This window comes from Lepeophtheirus salmonis, chromosome 13, assembly GCF_016086655.4.
Source record: "Lepeophtheirus salmonis chromosome 13, UVic_Lsal_1.4, whole genome shotgun sequence".
Lineage (NCBI taxonomy): Eukaryota > Metazoa > Arthropoda > Copepoda > Siphonostomatoida > Caligidae > Lepeophtheirus > Lepeophtheirus salmonis.
The window spans coordinates 47,058,973-47,076,119 of NC_052143.2; the positions used below are offsets into that span (position 1 = coordinate 47,058,973).

Sequence of the window (17,147 nt, forward strand, 5' to 3'; positions counted from 1 at the left end):
AGTTTCAATCATTAATTTTTGGGGAAAAAAAATTCTCCCCTTTTTTCTGTAAAGTTTTCCACCCTCAATAGAAAAATTTCTTCTTAAAAGCCAAAATTCCTTAATTTGGGGTGGCACAGCCCCTCCAACTCAACCCTTGCGGACAAAATAAATAAATAATAACCTTGTAGTTTTAATAGATTAATATGAAATGATAGTATCAATGTGTAGTTGGTAATTAGAATGAACAATTTTGCACTATGAATAAGTCGAAGAAATTGTAACTTGTATAATGTCATTATACAAGTTGCAACTCGTACAGACATCGCAACTTGTACAAAACATATGTACATTGAGTCATTTATTTTTACAAAGTACTAGAAGAATCATACTCCTTGGATGAAGTCATGAATGAAATACACTTAAAAATTAATACCTAAGTCATACTGTTACTACCAAAAATATTTTTTTTGACGAGTTTGTGAGACTTGAATAATTACTCATGAGGGAATCAATAAAAAAACATTTATTATTTTGTTCATTTATTTCAATGTAGCTTTTTTTCAACTCATTTAAATACATTACACACAAACATATTTAGAACCCATTTTCCTACGTCTGTTTTTTTTTGTTACATTTTTTCGTTGCAAATGGTTAAACGATTGATATTAACAAATTAATTCAGTAAACAAAATTCTTGCTATTTGAGAACGAGTCATGTCAACTTCAGGGCACTCAAAACCATTTCCCGGGCATTCAAGTATTTTACTGAAGCTATCAAAAAGTGGGTAGGTTTTCTTCCTACATTTATCGAGACTGGTACAAATGTATTAGATACATAAATTGTTTGGACTCAAAACTTGCAGAAGCATTTATTTTAGATTTTACACTGCCATTTTAATTACGATATTTTATTACGCAACCAAACAACAGCTTAAACTAAAATAAGCAAGTTTTGTTTTTATCCCATGTCTCTGAGTATAAAAATTTCGATGCTACTACAAAAAAAGGAAACGCGTGTGTGTGCCGAGAAGGCGGCAGATACCGTTGGTATCTCAATTTGGACTACCTACAACGTCAAAATTGATCTAATTGATGGAAAGTATTGAAGACACTATTATTAATGATAGGCGGTAAGTACTTTAGCGGAAGGACAATTCGCCTTTTTTAGTTGAATTTTGCCTCAAGTATATTTTGCAGGGTTGATCTTATCTAGTGATATATATTTAATTATTTTCAATCCAGAATGACATTGGTGTAAAATCTCAGAGGAGGACAACAAAACATCTTATTTCTGAACAGATCAAACTGAGACGGTTGGAAAGAGACAAGAAGATTCTTTATTTTCTCAAGTACAACAAAAATTTGGCCAAAGTTGATGCTCTTTTCTGATAAAAAAATTTAACTGTTGATGCCACTGTGAATAAGCAGAACAGCCGCTACATCACAACCGAACATCCAGACAATGTCTCAACTTGAGTGTTAGAAGTCTTCAAAACAAACAAAAAATCAAGCAGGAACCATGGTCTTGGGCGCTGTGGAGTCAGCCCTCCTATTTTTGTGGAGAATAAAGAGTGGCTCAATGTAGATGCTTACATATAACTTCTAGATAAGAAAGTGCTACCTTAGGCAAGAGAAAAGAGCTCCTTGACATCACGCCGCTAAGACCCAGGCCTTCCGGAGAGACAACTTTCTGGACTTTTGTGAGCCATCATCTTCAGACCCGAATCTCTTGTTGTAATTTATCTAGACGCGTCTGAAGGAGAGGGTGTGTGCAATTCTTCACATGAGTTTCTAGTGTCTAAGGGCTTCCATCAAGAAGGAGTGTACCAAGGCCGAGTCTGAGGGATTTAGACCTTGTATGGAGACAATTGTTAGGGCTGGGGCTCACAAATTGAATAAAAGTTGTACTGAGTACTATTTTCAGATGGTCTTGTTATATCAATGTCCTCGCAAAACCACTCCTTTAAATTTTAATCTTGAAAAATTGAAAAAAATAAAATGAGTACCCTAGATAAGATCAACCCTGTATGAATAAATGAGATTTATTCGTCGTTAGTATTTATTTTTGGTTGTAATTGATTTTCACTTAGATCTTTTAACTCGAAATATGTAATATTTATTACCATAAAAAACATTAAGAAGATTTTGTGAGTCATTAGCAGTCATTATCACTGTATTATGATCCAATTGTATCAGAATAAGCGGCGGTTGGCTGTATGGTGAGGCAAACCACTGAGAGGATTCGTGGAGACCCTTTTTTGGCCCTACTGACCTCAAGTTTAGGGGAAAGCCTGTAGACTTCACCACCCAAACATTGATGCCCTGAAGGCCTCAAAACGGAACACCCTAAGTTACAATATGTGACATTATGAATAGTAGTCTCTTCAATCGCTATTATTACAATTCTATTATACAAATTATAATGGATGAAACGTAAGGAAAATTATATAATAACAATATAGCCATCATTTTCACATCATATAAATGGACCAAGAAAGCAAAAGGACATACAAATTTAATTCGATGTTTACAACTATAAAGAAAGACAGAATTGGTTCTTGAGGATATAGATTAAGAACACCGAGGAAGAACTAATCAATACGAGATAAATAAAAGTTATAAACAACTTGTGTTATATCAAACCAACAGCATGCGTATAACTATAAACCGTTTATTTTGTCGGTCATTATTTTTTGTGTTTTAAAAATGTAAATTACTATTTTTAAATATTCATAACTTTAAGTAAATTCATCAGAATAACAAACATTTAAAATTTCAAATGATAAAATTTAGATTTTGTATTAAATTGGTGGACAATGACACTAATGCTGTTCGAGTTCACTTCCCTTTTTTCACCAGTAGGTTCGTTCATCCCAAAGCAAGTTCCTCGCAAGAAGAGTTTATATCAAGACAAGTTTATACCGATAAAAAAAAAGTATATTTTTAGATAATATACTTAATATAATTATTAGAGAGGGTAATATGAGTGCATTGCATTATTTTCTCGTACAAGTTCAGAATGTTTTTTATAATTTAAAACAAAAGTCTAAATAAATTCAGACAATCTCCGCCAGGATTGATAACGAAATTCGATTTAGGGATAATAAAGTATCTTAAAACTTTGAAGCCAGTTTTGTGCAATCGATGGTAAGGGGTTAAATAGCGGGGCTGTAGAGTCGATATATAAAATACTGGACTCCCACTCTAGAATTTTGAATGTCACCGATTCTGACTCCACTACACAATTTATAGCTATACTTTACAGGCTATATAAGTACTATATATCATGTTATTTGAGTGTAAATACCATAAATATAGATTTTATTTATAGCTATAAACGTAGTTATAAGTTATATATTGTAAATAATTGTGCCAGGGTTAAAGAAAGTATTTGGAATATAAGATATTTAACCAGATGAACAACAAATTAAATAGATTATAATCTATCTATTGCTAATTCATTCATAAGTTTCTGAAAATAATTTATGCAATCGTAACTGAGGAACAAAAATAAAAACAACCTCTCACTTCAAAGTTACACTGATGACATTAACTATTCACAAGGATAAGTAATGAATTAGTGGCTACGCTCTAAGCTACATAATAATTTAGATTTTCATTCTTTATAAAACTGGGTTATTGTAATTTATGCCCCTAAAATGCCCAACCTTAACAATGTTGCTAACCTCCAAAAAATTCTTAAAATTATCAGGATTTCCATGTTGATTTTCCGGTTAGTTTTTAATATGTACAAAGTATACACGATTTTCATCAATATGTATATGCTCTATTTCCTTACTCCAGAAAACTTTATGCATAACTTTTCTTCATAGAGTAAACCATTCTCGAGAATTGAACGAAAGTTTATAAAAAACATCATCCTACCTTCTGGGATAAATATTATCTAAAATCTCAGACATGAAGTTTTACTTGCCCGAGTTATAGTGTTTTTTTCACTTTATACAAAAACAAACAATATAAGCTAGAGTTTAAATTTTGAAATTGTTTATTTTTCTAGGGTCTTAATTGAAATTGCATAATCTACTTATCTACATTATGTATACGTATGCATTGCTTGATTAAAATCAATTGTGTAATGTGTATTTTTGTTCTATGTTTAGATTTCCAAATTATATTTAATTCATCAAACAAAATAACAAACAAAAACATGATCTGTAACTTTAAGGTATTATTTTTTTATGTGTTCTTGAAGAAAATGTACGTAGAACCCCTTGATATTATGCTCTAACTTAAAGTAAATTATGAGGAAATATTTTATTCCTATTTTAAAAAATGTATTGTTTTGAAAGGGGTATTTATTGAAACATGTTACCTCAAATTGATTATTTCATGCTTGAAAGTTGAAAATGAAAATGTTTATGAAAACACTCAAAATGAAGGATTCATTCGTCTTTGATAATCATTAAAGTTAATTCTCTAGCATATTTTAATAATAGTGAATAATATTTAATTTTAATAATTATCACAATAAACTTGAATGAGTGTAATCAGTTCAATCAGAGCCCTATAAATAAATGCAACTTTATGTAATCCCGAATCAATTGACTGTATCCACTTAAAATTATGTTATCTTGATCCTTCTAATCTCTTGCATTGGGAGTATGAGTAATTAATACAATCTGTATGATGTTTTATCTCGGCATTTAACATATTAATACACAATCATTGTTATGAATTAATTACATTCAAATAATAATGGAGGATGTAGTATTTCATATTATATGAATGAAATTTACTACAAAGTATTTTATAAGCCCGATCTGAACTTGACAATTTATTTATAAGTACAAACTCATAATTTTGAAAGATTAGTTTTTTAATGTTTTTAGAGTTTACTTAAAAAAGTCATTAACCAAATAACTACATTTGATTTTGAGTTGTATCCATCATTTTTTTTACTCAAAAGAATTTTTTTTTAATTTTAAATATTATACATAAATAGAAGGCTTGCTTAAAATACCACGTGATGTTGATATAAAAATAAAACTAGGAAAATGGCGACCTTTTTTGGATTGGATTTTCTCAAATTAAGAAAGGGCACAAGAATATTTGCATATAACTTTTTAAAACAACTTTGAAGGATACTTAAAAGTATGAAAAGTGGAAGTTCCGAAAACTCATTTCTGACTAGTAAAACAGATTCTTAAGGTTTTCATTAGTCTCTTTGAAAAAAAAAAAAAAAAGAAGATGTATTAGCTGAAAGTATTTCATATATAACTTAAATATTCTTAGGAGTGTAAATTGTATCATTTTCGCTATGTACAAATCAAAGAAACCGAAAATAAACATGTTAATCTAGAAAATTTGAAGAATTTTTGGAAAGGAGAAAAGCTTAGTGGTTATTAGGTGCCGCCGTATCAGTCCTTATTTATTCGGTTCATTCCAGTATTAGTAGCACTTAAGTGAAAGAAAGACATTATAAGTTTTAGGACGGTTATTCAAGACTGAACTGGACCTGACTGAGACTCAACTGGACTGCAGTCTTCAGTCCTAAAAACGGGTGACAAAACACTTGTTGTTTCATAACAACAAGTTAAATTAAAGTAGCTGAGAACAGCTATAAGATGAAGCAAATAAACTCTAACTAGGACATTGGGAGGAATTGCTCTATTTTTAATCATCAATTTTACTCTGCTTCCAACGCCTATCTGATAAGATTTTCAAAACTGTCTAAAACAAAACATTAAATTTGTACTTTTATTATAAAACTTTTTGATATATAAAACTTGTTTTATTGCCTTTTGGCAAAATGAATCTATGTTGCTGCACACTGTACCGATATAAATGTCGGACAATCAACATTACACATGAATGTTTTTTCAGCTAAATAAATTATGTAGTGAGGGCTTTAAGTATTCGTGTTTCTTGGACATCTAAGCATTTTGCAATCCCCAATGAGTCCATCCTAAATTTGTTTTATAATGGTAGTTTACAATGTAATCAATAGATCTTTGAATATTTGAATGAGTAATAATAATTAAGTATTATATATATGTATGTAATGTATAAATGGGATAGCCTCCATTGTTCAAAGTGTTCCTTGCCTCATTTCCTCAAAGAATATGAAGAGAGAACAACACTCATATAATAAATATACAAACATATACCTATATACACACATAGATTGAGTCATTAAATATGACAAATGGATATGAATACATTTTCAAGCGAAGGCCAAAAACGACAATTTGAAAAAATACTTTATATGTCAATACACATAAATATATATTTGACACGTAGAGCAATAATATATCCTCCATTTTTAGTTCCATAAACGTACTCAAAATGATTATAATGTGTTCCATGGGAATCTCGAATTAACTCGCGTTTAAATACTCGTACTACCGGGAATAGAATAAGAACTGAGACCTACCTCTAAGTAGTCAATAATATACTCTTAATTGGTCAAAATGATTTAATTATGAATCTCGCCGCTGTCAGCCTAAATGTTAGTTTTCAACCACCTCCGGAACCCCTTGCACACAATAGCACCGTAGTTCTTTTTCATGATCCTCCACTGCTGGTTAACGGATGTTTTCAAGGCGTCAATATTCGGGTGGCGGACTTTGAAGGCCTTCTTCTCAATTTGCCACCAAATGGAGTAATCCAGTGGATTCAAATCTGGGCTCCGTGGGCCAAAGATTCTTGAACCAGAAGTTCATGTTGCTACTAATCCAAGTACAATATTAGCAATATGGGCCGGAGCTCCGTCCTGTAGAAATATACTTGGCCTTGTTGGACATCTTCATGGTCATGGACCACATTTTCCTTCAACACTAAGAAGTAGTCGGGCGCGGATAACTGGTATCCAACAGGAAACCAAGTTGTAAGCATTTTTTCTCTAGTTGATGCCACAGCCCCAACATCATCATCAAAGAGGCCGGATTTTTGGCCTTGGGGATTGTACTGATACTGTTGTCAGTCTCGCAAAATCATACCTACCGATCACTTCGCTTGTTGTAGACACAGGGAATGGTAAAGGTCTTTTCATCAAATAAAAAAATTATCCAGTTGCTGTTGTCCTTTAGATTATTCAAGAGTTATTGTCATAGCTGAAGAAAGAGTTTTGTTTGTTTTTTTTTTTTTTTTTTTGACGTTGGGCAGAAGTGTCCTCTCAATTCTTCTAAGCGAACTTCCTTCAGCCTTTCGGATGACCTTGCCCACTGAAAACCGGTGCAACTTATTCTTCTTGGCGTACTTTGCAACTTCATCGTTGGGTTGGCATTAAAGACCTCCATGATATCTTGACTTTGGTGGGTCTTCTATTCTTGCGTTTGTCCTTAAAGTTATCCCCATCAGCCAAACGATTTCTGACCTGACAGACTGTGGCCTTGCTGACGTTTAAGAACTTCATTATGTCCAATGTGGTCCTCTCGGAGGGGATTAAATTGCCTATGATGGCTCTTCTTGCTTCCATTGCAATACATACAGAATTACTGTTTACAATGTGTACCTAAATCAAAGGCTTAAAATCTAAGCTATTCAAAAATAATAGAAACTTACAGGTTTATTCAACAACACCTATTTAAAACTATATTTTTTTAAGGTCGCATTACTTTTTCTAAAGCCGGTATAATAAACTTATGCGTTGTGTTGAAAATTTTGAAACTATCCAAGGGAATAATTTTAAGGATCTTACATATTTTTTTCTTCGAAATCAATCAAAAAAGAAGAGATTGCTTATGAATAATACTGCAGTAGCATGACCAAATTTAAAAACAAAACTTGATTTTATAGAATCAAGAAAAGACTATTCAAAACCAATTTGTGATATGTTTAGATACTATCTTTTGTATCCATTATCTCCTCTCACAAGCATTGCAGCCTTGACACACTGTCAAATAGATTTGCAGCTCCTAACGATGAAGGCCGTGTTCATGGAGTACCAGGCCATCATGATGAATCTATATTTGGATGAGAGGTGTGACAGACCTTTTTTCTCTAAGACCCCCCCCTCCTACTACAAATTCTAGAGAATTGAGATCAAGGCTAGATGATGGCATATTCGAGGTAAGCCAGAAGTTAGGCATATTTTTGCTGCAGTTTTGGTTCTTCTTGTCTGTTTGACCCTTTCCTTTCCATCCTTCATAGACTTCTTGATGTTAAAAGTAATCTGGACGGAGATTCCAATGGTCTTTTCATCCTTCTCAGCACTGCCATTGCCGTGAAGGAGATCGCACACGAATTACCCTTTTGTTGTTGCTCATATATTTTTACACTAAGAGACATGGGATAAAAACATAACTTGTTTACTTATGTTTAAGCTGTCTTTGTTTCGGTAGTGAAACCTCAAAGTCAACAATAACGCAATAAAACTGTAATAAAATGTTACTGCAAGTTTTGGGTCCCCACTCTGTAAAAGAAATTGTAGAGTTTTAGTTCCTTAGTAACAACCCTTATCTGCTGTTCACACAAAAGTATCCTACTTTCCTAAGGGATGGAAGGTTCATTTTTTTTATGGATCAAAATATAAAGATCCTTAACTCTTCGTTAGTGAGTTGGGATTTTTAAACAAAATATATATTTTGTTAGCAATGCCTTGAGTTTATAAAAGTATCTTTCGCACGTTCATTGATTTTACGAGTAAAAAATTGATTAAATAATTTTAAAATGTACAAAAATAATAGTAATGTTGTCCTATTAATGAAATATTGGAGGCGTGTACATGTATTTTCTCAAACTCTTATTATTATGCTTTAATTCTAGATGACATAACAGATATGAACTTTTATAAGTATTGAGTAGTTACGTGTGAGTGTGCTCATAAGAAACGGAGACACTGAGGATTTCTTGGGATGTTATCTCCTATATTATTAGAGCAAATTAATATTTTAGCCGATGTCTAAATACTCCAGACAATGCTGGGTACTATCACTAGTATTTTGATCAGTTAAAAATGATATTAAGGAAACGCGTATTTTGCATTATTGCTATTAAGTAGTGCAATTTAAAGGTCCGTAGAGGTTCTCCTGAACCAAGGTAATCTAAGAAGAAGAAAAAATGAGACAGCATATGAGAACTCAAAATGTGCGTCCATGTGTAAGATAGATTTATTCTTAAAAATAACTTTATAAGTACTAAGAAAACTGCCCAGTGGAAAATTCTAATCCAAGGAACCATTCTTATACCAAAAAATAGTTTCGAATCCTCAGGTTACGCATGGTACTTGGGGTACCCTGGATCCTTTAAAACCACCACCAATTCATCCAATACATCCAAGGAATTCCTCTACTAACAAAAATAGTTCCACGCCCTCGTGTTCTTCGGTGTATTGGGAGGTCTTAATCCTTGTGTTTTTACGCCATTTAACTCTTTCATCTTATAGATCCTACGCTACATGCAAATGACATTATTTATATTTCAATAATCATATGAATAATTTATTTTAATTTAATTTTGTAATGGGTACACTCAATTTTAAATTACTTTTTTTTTCTTTTGGAAAGGTTAGAGTATTTAAATGATTTCTGTTGAAAATAATTGATCTAATCCTGTGAATAGATGGTAAATAAAATAAAATTTTAATGATTATAATTTTGTTTCAGCAAATATTTATATTTTATAAATTCTTACATAAAATAATACAATACATTTCTTAAAACAATTTTTAAAGACTTAAAATAAATGAAAAATATACATAATAAATCCTTTAAGAACAAAATTTTATCATCATATTCGTCATATTTTCTAGCAATATTGAGAATACGCTTATGAATTTCTTTATATTTTTTATTTGGTTGAAAAATATCACATCTATCCTGCTGAATAAGCTTCTATCAGGACAAAAATTCTTCTTTTTTAAATGCTTCAATTAGATGCCAAAGATTAGGAAGTGAAGATGTAACACACTTATTAATTGCATTATGGAATCCCCTCAAACCCAATGTTCGTCCTGGGTTCATCATTTTTTATTCTGAAAAGTAAATTGTAGATATTATTTATGAATATGTGTATGTTACAAACAATTATGTTTATAAATTGATTGTCACGAACTAGACACAAGCTTAGATTTTTGTGGGTTATACCATGAGAGTCGCGGAGGTTGTAAAAGAAAAAGTACTGAGGTAATGCCAGAGCCATTTTATGGATTGTACAAAATATAGAATACCGTCCTCGCTCAACGAAAGGACTTTACGCTTTTAATCTTTAAAAAATGCATAATGATTATATTGCATATGCAATGAAGGAGGGTTTAAAAAATGTCAACAATATATGCGTGCTGAAGTACATAATATTACAGAAGTATAAATTGAACTAAGATAGCCTATAATATTTTTAAAAAAGTTAGCGAATGTGAGACATGTACCTTGTTGATTCGGTCCCTGACTCTTTGTTTTTGATACTACCGAGACTTCCACGCCCAACCCGAGGGCTTCAAACTTTTTTTGGTATTACAGTAGTTCTTTGTATGTATGTGACTATTTTTTGATATTAGAAGGGTTCCTTGGATGAATTGGCGATGGTTATTAAAAATACCACACTACACCTGAAACACTTGCCAATCCGAGGGCGGAGAGTATTCAACCATATTTGAAGGGGATCTAAGCTATTTATTCCCCGCCCCTCTTCCTCCAATATTTCAATACTATTACTCACATTTGAAGGTATTTCCTTGGAGAATGGAACAAACAAGATATTTAAGATATTTGTGATAAATATAAGAAATACAGGCAATTTTCCTACATGGGAATTTTCTCCAGAACAATCTTCCTTTGGCAATTTTCTCCAGGGCAGTTTTCCGCGCACGACTTTATGTAATACCAACTTCAAATTGGTACTACCATATCAAAACATAATATAATTTCGACTATTTTTTCTGTGTAATGTTAGACAACATTTATTTCATGATTTTTTTTTAATTAATAAATAAATTTGAACATGAGCCATGATTAAATATATAAAAATTTAAACCCACTTCTGATATATTTTCATAAAATATATCGTAACTCTCCCTCAGAGAGGACATATCTCCTGACAGAAATCACAGGTGTTGAAAACATGAGGATTTTTTTTGTCAAACTGAGGGTTGAATTTTCTTTCCCTAAGCTTCTATCATTATTATTTAATATTCCTCATGAGTGAAATTTATTTTCTACAACATTCAAGCTATCATCGATATATATATATATATATATACGAAACCGGATTTAACATTTGACTGTGCTCATATAAGACAGAGAGTAACCCTGAGGATGTGTTGATATGTTATAATTGTAAGTCCTTGCTCGACTCATAGTAGAATTGAGGATCGATTTCGTAGTATTTCTTGCCTAAGTCCTTGTTTATTTCCTTCTCACACTTAGCCTCGTGAAATCTGCTTGTAGATGATCTAATGAAAGGTCATAACAACTAAACTGCCATCTATCAAAACATTCTTTATATTAAAAAGGCTACTATGTTGATTTTTTTGTTTTTTTTCATTCCCAAAATGCTCTAGCATAACTGGAGATGAATTTTCAAAAACAAGGGAAAAAAGCATACATATTTCACAAGTTAGCAAGAGATACACTTTTTCATACATATACACTAAACGAGATTCCAACAATTGTAACATGTTATTATGATGTTAAGCAATTCAATAATGTATTTTCAACATATCCAGCTAGTGACGTAAGAGAGCGTCACCAAGTGTAGAAATTAAGGTGATCCAGGACGGGACCCCATGTTATTATGGTATCTGGCTCACCAGGGGGTGACTTGGATTTTCTTAGGGAAAAGTGTATGTTTAATTTTGACAAAATTGTGTGAATTTAAATTTAATTTGTATAGAATGTTAAAAGAATACCTCTATATTTTTTTAATCAACATTTAAAAAAAAAAAAAATAACATTAATTTATAGTTTTTGCAAAAAAAAAAATAATAATTTGACAACAAAGAATTATTTCAAATAGTGACAAAAAAGTCGAAGTTTTGAACAACATATTTCACTTTCACACAAAATTTTAATCAGGAGGATGTACTTAATTTTAATATAGTCATTAAATATCTTCAACTTGGAACTAAATATTTTGAAAATCCATCATCTATTTAGTACACTTCTATCTTTTCGAATTTTATGTTGGACATTATATCTAACAATACTTTTTCCATGCGAAGAAAAATTTTTTTTTTGAGATGAAATCGATAAGCGAGACGTAGTGATTATCAATCCCTTCTGACATTTCTAAAGCATGTTTGATAATCCTTTGAAGATGGTTGACACATTGATATTAGTAAGGGTTTCTATTAACCATTTTTCGTGAATGCGAATGCTACCATAATTTGACAACAAAGAATTATTTCAAATAGTGACAAAAAAGTCGAAGTTTTGAACAACATATTTCACTTTCACACAAAATTTTAATCAGGAGGATGTACTCCCCCAATGACATTTCTGGCGGTTCTAAGTGATAAACTGTATTGTCTTGATATTAGTAACCCAATATAAATTGAAACAAACTAAGCGAGAACAAAAGTGCTTTAAAGACATGCAGTCGGTGCAGATATTGTTATTTTAGCCCATGAATAGTGTAACGTTACAGTGAGAGGTGGTGGTGTATTGTCGTTCCTTGGTTGAGTGCATAAGTTATGTTCAGAAACTTCTATATGTATATACAGATATATACCAAACATAAAATATTATAATATGAAATTAGCTAGGAGGAATTAAAACGTTTTTCTTTTGCAATTTTCCTTTGAGTTTCTTCCTTCACTATATCAGAAATTCTAACACAATTAAAAGTGTCGAATGTGAATATTTTATATTCCAAATATTTTCTTTATACCTGGCACAAGTATTTACTACATATATATAATTAATAACTACCTAAAGCTATATATTTATAGTTTCTATAGTCCAATGACTTAATAGTCCTTATTTAGACTGTAAATATATTATTATAAAATTTTGTATTGGAGCTGTAGTCGGTGACATTTAAAATACTGGAGTTGTAATCGGGCATTTTATGTACACAAAAACTTTTGTCTCTTTAAAAAAAAAGTAAAAAAACTACTGCCGCCCAAATGACTTCATCGTTATAAAAATTTGCCCCCTCTTATAAGTTTGAAATCATAAATGATTATCTTCATTTACATACTTTGTAAGAAAATCTGAATTTGATAAAGTTCAATTTGAAACGAGTTAAAATATGAGCCACCAGGATTAAATTTGTATATAAGAGTACATTTAGTCTGGTCGTTAACTTGGGGGGAGATGTAAATTTCCTATCTAATAAGTTTTAATTGTTTCTTTTGTTAATTAACAAATTTGTTTTTTGTCTTTCTTAATTATTTGGATAAAATTCATTTTAAGTCGACTTTCAACATTAACTACTGGTTCCCCTTAAAACCGGACATATACATTTATAAGAAAGTTTAATCCTTGTATCTACCTACTTAACTGTCGCGTTGAAATTATTATGGTACTATTTCTATGGATATAACTTTAAAAGTCTATATTTTTATCCACAAAACCAAGAACAGATTTTATTATTCATGGAAAGAAACTATCAAAAGAAAAAAACATATCATATTTAGATCCAAAAGACATTTGTTTTAGTAATACTTTTTTATACACAATGATTTTTTGTTCCTATATTTTATTTTTTGAAAATGAAGGATTTGGTAGATAAAGAAGAGGACCATTGAAATGATCTCAGTAGTTCAAATTTCAATAAAATACAACGAACAACGCTTAAGTAGGTGGTAAATATACAATTTAATCTCTCTTTTAACCATAATTTGGTTGATGCAACCCACTCTTACAATTCAAGATATATTTTATTTCAGTGTATCCAATATAAAAACAAACAAACATGTGTTTTATAGAGCTAAATTATAATAATATTGCAGACGGTAAAAATGATCAACTATCACCGTTTATTGATCATGTTAAATATCAATAACAAAGGGATGTAATTAATCTCTAGTTTCTAAAAATATAATTGATATTTGTTTGTATATAATAAGCTTTCATTATTAAGATCATATTGATAAATATGAATTATAAAGTCAGTTTAAACAAAATTTATTTTTGTATATATATATTACTTGAATTAGCTGAGAGCCATAATAACTCGAGTAGAGAAGAAGACTTAAAAAAGTTTAATAACATGGAAAAATAAAATTTATTATTGTTAATATTACATAAGTATAATAAGATTTAATTTAATTACGATACGAAAAGTACCTGGAAGTAAACCTATTTTTCATTTAGACTTCAGTTACAGCAATGAATATTTATTTTTAAATTCATGGTACATTTGAATGAATAGTTATGATTTTAAAATTTGAAAGAAGAAAACTAAACATTGGATCATAAAATATACTTTGATTCACATATCATAGTAGATGAGTGATTTGTTGTCTCAGTCTATTTCAGAAGCTAAAAATTCCGCACATAATTCTTCAATCCAAGAGGTCAAGCACGTAATATTCATGATACTAAGAATATGATGAATTAAGTATAACACTGATCTTAAAAAATGTATTTTAGCATCCATGAGTTTTCTCAAATGAAGCTCATCGCGGAGAACACGGGTATTCCTATAGTATCTACTAAATTCCACTATAAAATCAGTTAGAAATAAAGGCAAATTATGTATGGATCCATTAGCACGTATTTCTTCTAGCAATGCAGGATATTTGCACAAATAGGAAATAGCTAAAACTCCTTCTTCGCGGAGTTCATGAAAATGTATCTCATCATGGCCAGGGAATGAGCCAAAGGCATGGAGGTACTCCATTAAAATCTGTTTTATTCGTGCAGCATTGTACAAAATGAATGTGACTTTAGTGGAGTATGTGGAGTCGAATATCACAGACTTATTCAAGGCATTACTCATTAATTTAAAAATAAGTTCTGCTCTAGGACGTTCCTTTACGAGTTGACCAAATGTATCGCACTTTGACTCTTCTTCCGAATATAAGGAAATTATCGCTTCTTCAAGAGTCAGAGTGTGTACATGTCTCTTCATGTTCAATACAGGCTCAACATGAATGGGTTTCCTGGGATGCGCCTCTATTTTCTTTAACATGTGCTCTGCCATTTGAGTCCGAGCCTTTGTCAAAGGCGAGTTATTGCTTGAGTAAACTACCTCGGATGAAAGAGCAAGGTTATTTCTTGCATCTACTTCCTGAGTAATGAAATTGGGTTTCAAAGTTTGGGATAGCACCCTGCTCAGATCGGGAATTATCTTCAAGATTTTTCCCTCATCCTGAACCTTAAATAAATCTGTCTCTGGAATAGGGAAAAGTCCGCCATGGCGAGTCCATAAGTCTTTGCGAACAAATAAGTAATCCCTTTTTTATATGAATGATGGGACGCAATTTATTTGGATGAGATATGACAAGGTCATCTATTATAGAGGATAGAATCGTCATGGTGTTTACACGTTGGGAACCCAATTGGAGCCGTCCTCAGGTATAAGTTCTCCTGTGATGAGAAGAACGATGTCCACGACCCACCAAACTCCAAGTCCACCCAGAGTAAGTAGCTTTCCGACTGCAGTCCCTGTTTTCCCTAAGCAAAAGCGATCCAGGCCAAGGAATCCCAAAAGAATGGAATAGAGGAGCGTCGTGAGGAAATAGTAGTGAGAGTACTTGATGCAGGGGAATCCGTCTCGAAGGAATGTGCGATTACCACGGCATTCAATGCAATCAATGGTCCGACAGCACACCTTCGTCTTCTCAACCTCGTGATACCGTTGTCCGCCAAAGGATAGACAGCCGTAGCCTAGGGATTCATGGGCAGTCGTGTTGCCCTCCAAATCCAAGGGCGGATTGCAGACGATAAAGTCCTCAGGAAGATGTGAGCAGGGAACGAGAGGAGAGAGCGGATTCTTGGATGAGAGTGGGGAGGAGCAGAGGGGATCTTCTGGATCCGTATGAGCGTGAAAACAAGGGCAATCCGACTTCTTCAGTGCGGGGCTTTTCCAGTCTGGCCCTTCATTCTCCAGAAATACACACTCAGAAGAGGAACTCAATCCAATTAACCAACAAAGTAGAGTGAGAACAATAATCTGGATCATGACTCAACACGACAGATGCAGGCGCTCCAACTCCATGGATTTCATTATCCACTAGTTATTTAAGAATAGGGATTTTACTTCTACAAAGTTATGACGTCATTCTTGACTATTTTTGTACGTCATCATTCCAATCAATTACTTTTAAATAAATATAATATAATTAGAGGAGACCGGGGAAGGTTGATCATTCTTAACCACAGTATTTTATTAATGTCATATTTTACATTCTTTGACCCTCAAATTATACTCAATAAGGACAATGTTAGACGATGACACCTTTTTCACCTCATTACTGGGATGTATCGAGAAGTATACACCTTACTTCTTTATTCGAATATTTTTATTATTGTCTATTACGTAGTTATATGTACTATATATAGTAATTCATGACTAGAGTCCCCACTATTTTTAAAATGAAATAGTATGAAAATGCGCACTTAAAGGGTGAATTTGGCATACCTAAGGGTTGCAAAAATAGATTTGGTTTCACTTTAATTCTTTTCAAAACTCTCCACGGTCGTTTTAAAGAGTATGAGGTTGCGAGAATAATTACTTTTTGATATGCCCCGAAGAAATTATCTTAGCGCAATAGCCCTTCCAAAGATTATAAATTAAGTAAGATATAATCAAAATCATATTTATACAAAATATTTTATTGATAATCGACTATTTCTTTTTACATTTGTCATCAAAATTACATTTTCTGAATTAACATGAAAGTTTATTGAACGATTTCACCTTATTCAGAATACTAGAATGGCTTTTTTTCTGTCCATTTTCATGTTTTGAAACCCTCGAAGTCGGGGCAACTAGTCTTTTCACACTTTGAGAATGATTAGGGAATTGATTTAATTCTAAATCTCGCTCTCCTTGAGCTTTAAGTATTAGTTATTCATTTGAATATTTTCTTAGGAGGAGAGGTGACGAAATTTCTCTGGGTTTTTCACAATTGATACTTGGAATTTTCTAATATTTTTTTTCTTATTTCTAAGTTAGAATCATATATGCCGTTCAACAAAATTCCCTCAAAAGGAGAAAAGTATGAATCATTTTTAAATAGCTTTTTGAAGGTCGACATTTGTGATGGCAATTCTTGAAACATATTCCTTGCAAGCAATAACTGCTCGAACAAAAGC

The 17,147-nt window shown here is 32.0% G+C and overlaps 1 protein-coding gene across 1 annotated transcript; it reads right to left on the reverse strand.

The window, feature by feature from the left end:
• Nucleotides 1-14,090: 14,090 nt before the first annotated feature.
• On the reverse strand, nt 14,091-16,321 carry amrt (TM2 domain-containing protein 2 amaretto). Its single transcript, XM_040723334.2, has one exon. The coding sequence runs from the start codon at nt 16,009-16,011 to the stop codon at nt 15,370-15,372; it is 642 nt and encodes a 213-aa protein (XP_040579268.1). The 5' UTR covers nt 16,012-16,321; the 3' UTR covers nt 14,091-15,369.
• Nucleotides 16,322-17,147: the final 826 nt, after the last annotated feature.